The sequence below is a fragment of the Cariama cristata genome, unplaced genomic scaffold (assembly GCF_000690535.1).
Source record: "Cariama cristata isolate BGI_N322 unplaced genomic scaffold, ASM69053v1 scaffold9682, whole genome shotgun sequence".
NCBI lineage: Eukaryota > Metazoa > Chordata > Aves > Cariamiformes > Cariamidae > Cariama > Cariama cristata.
In genome coordinates, this window is record NW_009605506.1 from 2,912 (window position 1) to 11,776 (window position 8,865).

Consider the following 8,865-nt stretch of genomic DNA (forward strand, 5'->3'; position numbering starts at 1 on the left):
GAGAAAGGTGACTGCTGGATGGGTTACCAGGATACAAACTCTATTATATGCTTTGGTTTTGCTCTGTGCAAAGAAGTTGCGGCTAGAACTGTGCCTGTGATTTCCATTTGCTTGTATTTTTCCTGTTTGATCACTGGCAGATGGTGACCCTGTTAGTTTTGAAGCAGCTTGATACACTAGTTTCTTAGTCTTTCAGTGAAGGTTTGATTCCTTTGAATAGCTGAGATCTGTGTATCCATTAACGCTGTCAAAATGAATCAGTGTATTTCAAGCTGTTCCCCTCTAAAACCACAATGATTCTTTTTGGAATTGTGCTGAATTAATGTCATAACAAATGGAGTACTAATGTTTGATGCTATGCTCAAAGAAATAAAAACTTCAGTGTTTTAATTGTAAACATTATTTATTCCAGGCAGTATTTTTGTTTAATATTAATAGATCGCCAGAGTCTCAAATGCTTAAACATCTGGAAATGACAATGTTCGAGATGTTGTAGTGTTTTCTATGCATTTAGTCCTGGTTTTCATTACATGGTATAAGATTCTCTCAAGTTACATAACTGCATGCTATTTTTATATATAATAATCACTTTTTTGTCCTTAAATGCATAGTATCTTCTTGAGGTGTATATTTCAAAGTAGAAGGCATTTAATAGGAAGAATGCAAAATAAGTCATAATACATGCAAGATGGAATAATTGGAGCCTAAAGCAAAAGAGGAAATTTTGTTGACATGTCTGGACTCCTTTAAGATGGAGCTTTGTAGTGAGTTTAAACCAACCAAACCCCTGACTCCTGAAAAAGGAGCTTTCACCTTCACTTCTAATTGCATCTTCCTAAACCCTTCTTTCGGCTGGCAATGTTTTGGGATTTTTTTTTCCACTAGTTACTTAGTTTTCATCTGGAAAAAAGATCTGACTGCTGAATAGTTCAGTTCTGTTACAGTTCTGCACAGTATTCCTGTGCAGGTTATTTGATCTCTTTGCTTGACATCCAGAAATGAAGATAATTCTTACTAAGTTCCTGCTTGGAAGAGGTAAGATTTTGAGGATTTTTTTGATAATGTTTATTCAGTACTCTGTTCAACATAGTACATGATTCTTCATTGTCAATAACCAAATTGTCCCTAGTTCCTGTCTTTCGTAGTGGGTGTTGTCACAGAATATAGACCTCTCTATCTTGAGGGAAATCCAGCGAGTTACTTGTCATTGCTGAAGAAACACTTAGATAACACATTGTTTAAAATCAGAAGAAGGTCCAAGTCACAGAATTGCCATCATAGTTTCAAATAGTCCCAGATCCTTACCTCTTAGATTTAGGGGTTTGGTTTACTCTATTATAAAGTAGCATTTAATTGTGAATTTCTTAAAATTTTCATACCTCTCCTCTGATCTAAGGTTTTCTAACCCTGGAGCTCTGATGTGGGTCTCAACTACATCCTCTATCAACACCCTCCCTCCATATTTCTTATTCTTTTGCAGGCTTAGTTCTGAATCTCTAGAACTTTGTAACAGAAGTAGTAAGATTGATATGGATAGATTATGCATGGGGATATGTGTGTGTGAAAGCACCAGAGGAAACAGCAGAGCAAAGGTTAAAAGAATGGCCTGTATTAATAACCAAGGACAAAACTGACAGCAATAAAACTGATCACTCGCCAGAGTTTCATTGTTTATATCAAGATTAGAAGGTCTGTGCTCTGATAAGGTCACATCACAGTTGACTTGTTAGGAAAAAAAACTGCAGTCTGATAACAGGAAGATGCTAACAAGGTTGCACTACATTGTAAGTGCCATTCCTCTTCTTGCTATCCCAACAGAAAAACAGACCATAGTCATAAAGGTGTCCTTGCCTTTGTTTCCTCATTTTGGGTGGCAACCTTGCCTAAAATTCATGGAGGATGAAGCAAGGAAGATCTGGAGGCAAAAGATCATGCCATAATAGTTGTTAATTCTTGAAAAATCTACCTAAAAACTGGTTTGTTGCTGCCAGCCAAGAGGAAGCAAAGAGACATAGTAAAGATTCAACAGCAAACACTCATTGTCCTCCATGTTGGGCAAAAGTGACCTTGGTCAGACTGCTTGGGCATCTTTTGGGTGCCTGTAAGTATGTGGATATGAGAGTGTGAGTGGGCAGGATCAACTTATTTGTGAAGTTAAATAAAATAAAATAACCTCCCTCTTCCATGTGGTCTTAAACTGACTTTTTTTATTTCACTAAATCCTACAAATCTTGACTTCTTTTTTGATCCTACAGGGAAGAAATTCCGATGGTGCACCCTTTCTGACTTAGAACAGAGAAAGTGTGCTGAACTGTCCAAAGCACTTACGGCTGTGCTGCCCCTTGCTACTGTCAATTCGTTTGCTAGGATTTCTTGCATCAGAGCCCACAATACATATGACTGCATTGATAAAATCAGGGTGAGTTCACAGAGATTTTTAAAACTGATTTTGAGTCCAAATCCTCTTTTGAAGAAGTAACTGGTAAACAGAATCCATGGGAGAATAAAATGATACTGAAATGATGGTATTGCATATATGACAAAGATGGTGGTGGAGTCACCATCCCTGGAGGTGTTCAAAAAACGTTTAGATGTGTCGCTTCAAGACATGGTTTAGTGGGTTTAGTGGGCATGGTGGCATCGGGTATACGGTTGGACTTGATGATCTTTGAGGTCTCTTCCAACCATAATGATTCTATGTAATTTCTATGTACATGGTAGCTTGAGAGGGAAGAATTAAAACCCATGGCCATTGTACTAGATGTACTATTTTACCCCAGCTAATGTCCTTGCAATCTCTAGGAAATAACTAAAAAGCTGCTTGGAAGTAAATGGACAAAACCAAACTACAAAATTAAAACTTAGTCAGAGCATTCCCCTTGCTTGTGGGTTTTGGTCCTACTCTGACTGTAATTAACATTTTCTCTTCCTTTCCTTCCCTACTATTTTTAGCCCCTAGTCAGTCTTTTCTGAAGTGAAGAGCAAAACCTTTTTCATATAAAAATCTTAATTTGAATAAAATTAGTCATCAGACCTTTTGTAAGTGTAAGTTCTTGTAATTGACCAGTTCTGAAATGAAATTTTCATAATGCTATAGGCTTTGAAAAAAATCACTAAAGAAAAAGGAAGATAAGCATTTGCTGTAGAATAATTTCATTAACATACCTAAAACTTGATTGGGATAGAGATTTTCAGTTTCTGTTTTCATTCAGTCCCAGTTGCCTTCAATGGAGTCCAAATCTGACCTGGAAAACAAAACAAAGAAAACCTTTCTTGTTGGTTCAAGGAATAGTTTATTTCGTGTTTTCATTCAGTCCTGCAACCCCTGTTAAGAGACTTCAGTTCCACTTTCTGGGTTATGGAAATATTATAGCCAGGAGAACTCTGAGGAGGATTTGGTGTCTTGCGGGAGCAGTAGGAGGCAATAGGCATTGCCTTTTTCTTCAGTTGGCATCAGAATTGTGGTTTTGGAAGGGAAGGCCGAAAGAAGAGGTGAAAAAGGATGTTACTGAAAAAGAACTGGTGTTTTTTGAAGGTAGCAGCCTTCATTGCTAACATTTCACCATGCTTAGTAGCAGGGATTCAATTAAAAACAAAGGAAATGCTTGTAAAAATCACTGGTTACTACTTCTCAGGCAGAAACTCTGCTCTTGAAGCTGCTCTGTTTGTTTCCCTGTAAACACGCTTGTTTTGAGGGGTTTGCTGTTTTTAAGGTGAATAAAGCAGATGCTGCCTCCTTGGATGCTGGAGATGTTTACTCTGCTGTAAAACTCTATGGTTTGACAGTGGTGGCAAAGGAGATCTATGATCAAGGTAGGTTCATAAAGCAAAAGAATAAGCTGTACTTCTAATTTGGCTAATAAATTGCTGTGCAGTGAAAGGCAAAGCTCAAGAATTCTTGAAAAAAAGTCTATACTTTTTCATTACATTTATAGGAGAATGGAGGTGACTAACAACTGTTTCTAAAATACTTAGTGATGATGAATAAAATACCAGTGGTGCTTTGTATCTAGTAACCTTTTCTGCCTGTGGTACTGTCACTATGACAAATTGTCTGTATCTATCCCTGCCCGCAGCACTAGTGTACTGGAGTTCAACATCTTGTAGGTAATAACAAGGATTTTATTCCATCTGTGTCAGTTCACATACCAAGTTCTTTACTAGTGTAACTGAACATTTACTAGTGGTTCTTTAAGAGATTAGCTTCTCTCATGAATTAATTCTCTTCTTCTCACCCTAAAGAGACAAGAACATAAGGTGGAGAATTTTGTTATGGTAAGATTCCTCTTTATTCCTGGCAGACCTGAACAATCTGTGCAATGAATGATTTCTAAGGCAAGAATAAGTCTAAGTCAAAATCAAGCATACAGTAGAAAATACTTGTGGGACATGAATCTGAGAAGGAAGCCAAATTAGCAGATGGATGTAGGAAGAGACTAATACGGGGACGGTATGAGAACAGAAGTGAATTTTGTTTTGTCTGGAGAACCGTGAAATCATAGTGGAATTGATATGTTTCAAGCAGTAAGTGTGTTCTAAGGATAAGACATAGGAGTTCTTTCCATTACAATACCTAAACAGTGTGATATGAATGTTCAAAATTCTTGAGAAGCAATTGCATTGGATGATGGAGCTGGATGATCTTGTAAGCCTTTTCCACCAGATTTTTACGTTCTTGCTTTGCACGTCACTTGCATCGCTTAGTTTGACAAGGTGCCATGTAGCCAGTATACGGTAAAGTTCCTGGCGTAAGTACCTATGTTTCATATGCCTAAGATTTTTTTTTTTCCCTTAGCCAAGTTCACAGAAGTAGTTGAACTCCTGTACACAGATGGAAGCTGCAGAATTGGGTTTAGTTATTTCTGTTACATATTTGTCCTATCGCAGGAAATTGTGTGTTTGCGGTGGCTGTTGCCAAGCGAGGAACTCTGGATATCCAGAGGCTACGAGGCACACGCAGCTGCCACAATGGAGCCAGATGGACATCAGGCTGGAATATTCCACTTGGCTTTCTCCTTGCAAGAAATTATCTTTCCTGGGATGAGGCACAACCTCTGAGCCAAGGTGGGTGCTAAGAGCCATGGGGCTATGCCTCTGCCCTCAGCAAAACTGAGTGAAATGCAAGCAGATGTAGAATGAACTGAGCTACGTGGAAATTGAAGAGCTTTGTGGATCAGGTATCCTCTTTGAGTGTTTTTGATACTGGCTGTTAGCTCTCTTCAGAACATTTCTAGCATCTCAAAGCAGCAGAATTGTTACCAAAACAGGAAATCTTTGTGTTCTGTATGCAACAGGGAACAAATCTTTGCAATATCTAACCAACATAAAGATGGTTTTAAACAAGCAAAATCTGAACACTCTGCTTCCAGCAAGTGTTTCAAATTTGAAGTTTAGACAATGGAGCAGCATTTGCTGATTTATTTTTTAAAGCTCCATAGTCCTACTTATGTCCATGATATGTTTGGACCCTTTTCCTTCTTCCATTTTTTCCCATTTGACTTTTTTTTTTCCGCGCCCCCCTCATCTGCAGTCATCAGTGAGTATTTCAATGCAAGCTGTATCCCTGGGGTTGGTGTTGCTGCTCCTCGACTGTGTGCTCTCTGCCAAGGACAAAAATCCTATGTCAGGGACAGGAACCACTTCTGTGAGACAAGCGGTAACGAACCCTTCTATGACTCTGAGGGAGCCTTCAGGTGAGCTCTGTGACACTGGTACTGAATTTACCTTTGGGGAAAAAGAACTTGTGAGGGAGGAAAAGCCAGGTGACACGTTAATAGGATGGCATTTGTCTTCCTGCAGGTGCTTGAAGAATGGAATGGCAGATGTTGCCTTTTTAGATCATCTAACAATTATGAGTGCCACAGGTAATCCTGAAAACTCAGATTCCTTTTAACCTCTGGCTGTGCTCTTTCCTACTTGGGAATTTGGGGATATGCCTATATTTTTGTTGTTTCTGGGGAAAATTCAATCTCTGCAAGCAGTTCAGTGGTATTTCTTGGCTCTTCACACAAGTTAGAAGGAAATAGAAGAGGAAAGAGTAAGTGAGCAATAATTGCTCACAGGAGATTCTTAGAATGGGAGCAGACAGATGTTTTTATACAGGTGATTTCTTTAGGCTAAAGTCTCTGATGCAGCTGTCAGTATTTGCGTTGCCTGAGTTATAAGATTCCTTTTAAAATTCAGTGTATTGAGCTGCTAGAATGTGCAGTTCCTGTATAGCTGTTTTGTATTTTTAAACTCAGTCGAGCTCTGTACTGTCGGTTTTGAAGGTGAGTAGCAGTAGTATTTGCAGGTAAATATTTTTAAACAAATTTATTTACAGGGGTACAGCTTAAAGAGTATTTTGGAGTACCTCTGGCTGAGGTCCCTCTCTTTGTTAAGAGAAGAGCACATCAAAGACAACTTTCCCAAGTGTGCTTGGTACGCTGTGCTGCCTGCATAATCGTTGAGCAACCTCCTCTAAAAACGTTTTGCCTTTCATCTCTGCACCTGCTGCCAAGTCACGTCTCACTTCATAGATTCATGAGTGTCTTCTTGTTTCAGAGTCAGAACAACAGGAATATGAACTCTTGTGTCCTGATGGCACTACAGCTGACCTGACTGAATATGGCACCTGTAACTTGGGCAAGGGGCCTGGCCATGGCATCATCACCCGTCACAACTTCCAGAAGATCACCAACAAATTTCTTAGCATGATACAAGTGAGTGGATATTATAAGCTATATATCTCCAGACACAAGTTTTCCTTCCATCTTTGTGTTTGCTTCCACCCAGTTTGCCTTCTTTCTTGAGAAATTTATAGTTAGTGTGAACAAAGCACTGAAAATTGATTGTTCTGGGGAAGGATCCTCCATTGTTTCTGGAAGAAGGTTTTATGTTTCTTCTGTAGAAGGCTGGGAAAAAATAAGTAAAGAAGGGGAAGATGCCATAACACCCAAACTGGAAGATGGCTAATGATGTTCACCCTGCCCTGGAACTTACATGAATTCTTATGTAGCTGAGAGAGATTCATAGGTTTAGGCAGGGTTCACCCGTGTTCCTCTCTTTTTCTCAACTATAAATAGTATCTGTTACCTTGACATCCAGGAATCTATCTGAAGCTGAACCTGAAATGCTTATTTAAATGCAAATGTAAAGAATTCATGAAGCCATGCAGCCCTTATAATAGTCCAGTAGACAGTGAATAATTCAACCCAGTGGGCTGGATTGTGCTGTCACGCAGACTCTGGTAGAGAGCAGTTGTACAAAATCTCTTCTTTATTGAGAGATCTTCATATGCCTTTGTCAGTGCACTTACTAACACATACCTTAGCTGTGTTCCCCCATACGTAGCACGGCTGTGCAGCAGTGTTGCTAGTACACTTGCCAGTGCTTTCTTCTCTTGCAGTACCATCACGTTGAACAGAGCTACTTTGCACATAGTACTTCCCATCATAAAGCACAAGATATCTTGCACCCCTTTACTGCACTGATCTTTATCACAAATGTTTCTCACTCAGCTATACTCCCTCAGTTCCTTTTCCAGAGTAGAAGACATTGAGCTCAGCCCAATAAATTGGAATAACTAAGATGGGAAAAAATTCTCCAAAAAAGTGAATCATATAATGCTTTTAGGACTGGAACCATCCACTCACTGCAGTACCCATGGGCTTTGTCCCAGTGTGGGGGAACCCTGAGTGCTATGTTACAAAGCATTGATATGAAGGGAGGGAAGGATGAGGCTGCCTGTTACTGGAAGGACGGGCAGATTTTTTGCAATTAAAAGTGTTGTTCTTGTCCTAGCGCCTCTTTGGGCGAAAAGGAAAGGAAAGAGCCAGGTTTGAACTCTTCACTTCAGCACCCTTCGGAGGGAAGAACCTGCTGTTCCGGGATGCCACTCAGCACCTCCAGCTTCTTGAGGAGCAGCTAGAGATTGCCTATGTCCTTGGTCTAGATTATGTAGCTCTCCTTAAGGGACTAGGCCATGAAGGTGAGAAGCTTTCCAGAGGACTATAGCTAAGGAAAGGGAAGAAAAAGTTCTCTTTCCATGTTATTCCTCCTGCCAGGCACAAGTGCATAGACCTAAATGTCCCCTTAACAAAGATTGGTGCATAGGTGACATGATCTCACTGTACTCCTTCCTTCTAATTCAGGGAGCTCTTTGGACAACAGTGTTGTGCGCTGGTGCTGCATCAGTGATGCTGAACTTCGCAAATGTGAGGAGTGGGCACTGAGCATCAAATCCTACCCATTAGTCTGTGTCCAAGCAACTTCCATGACCAAATGCATTGAAATGATCAAGGTAGGAGACTCCCTCTGGTCAGAGTATGTGGTAAGACTGCACAGGGTGTGTGTGTCCTTGTCTGAGCTGAACAAGAGGAAACCAGCCTGTGCACTAGAGGAACCAGTGGGAATGAGAGGGAATTAATCAAAACACATTAATCAAAACACATCCTTTTGGAAGGCATTTGATTGCAGCTTAGGCACAGAAGTGCTTACACTTCAGCATCCCTAGTGCCTGGAGGAGGGAAGAAGAAGAGGAAAAAGACCTTTAATGCTGTCCCTGGCTTAGTTCACATTATCTAATCTACAGGATCATTTGAAAATCAAGATTTATTTCCCCAGAAAAGCTTGTTCTGCCAGAAATTGTGATGAAAATAATAATTTTAAATAATATTTGCACTGGGTAGCTTCACTGTAGACTACTTCAGATGAGTCACAGCTAGTCTAGGTTGTGGTAGAAGACAGAGGGATCTGGACAGGCTGGATCGATGGGCCAAGACCAACTGTATGAGGTTTAACAAGATCAAGTGCCGAGTCCTGCACTTCAGTCACAACAAGCCCATGCAATGCTGCAGGCTTGGGGACAAGTGGCTGGAAAGCTGC

The 8,865-nt window shown here is 40.1% G+C and overlaps 1 protein-coding gene across 1 annotated transcript in view; it reads left to right on the forward strand.

Annotated features, from left to right (window-relative positions):
* The window catches only part of LOC104158360 (melanotransferrin-like), a 15,226-nt gene that overhangs the window by 129 nt on the left and 6,232 nt on the right, over positions 1–8,865 (forward strand). Inside the window, exons 2-9 of the mRNA XM_009695983.1 lie at positions 2,256–2,419; positions 3,714–3,813; positions 4,888–5,064; positions 5,531–5,693; positions 5,800–5,864; positions 6,544–6,701; positions 7,783–7,969; positions 8,133–8,281. Of these exons, the coding sequence (XP_009694285.1) occupies positions 2,256–2,419; positions 3,714–3,813; positions 4,888–5,064; positions 5,531–5,693; positions 5,800–5,864; positions 6,544–6,701; positions 7,783–7,969; positions 8,133–8,281 (1,163 nt within the window). The remainder of the gene's footprint in view (positions 1–2,255; positions 2,420–3,713; positions 3,814–4,887; positions 5,065–5,530; positions 5,694–5,799; positions 5,865–6,543; positions 6,702–7,782; positions 7,970–8,132; positions 8,282–8,865) is intronic.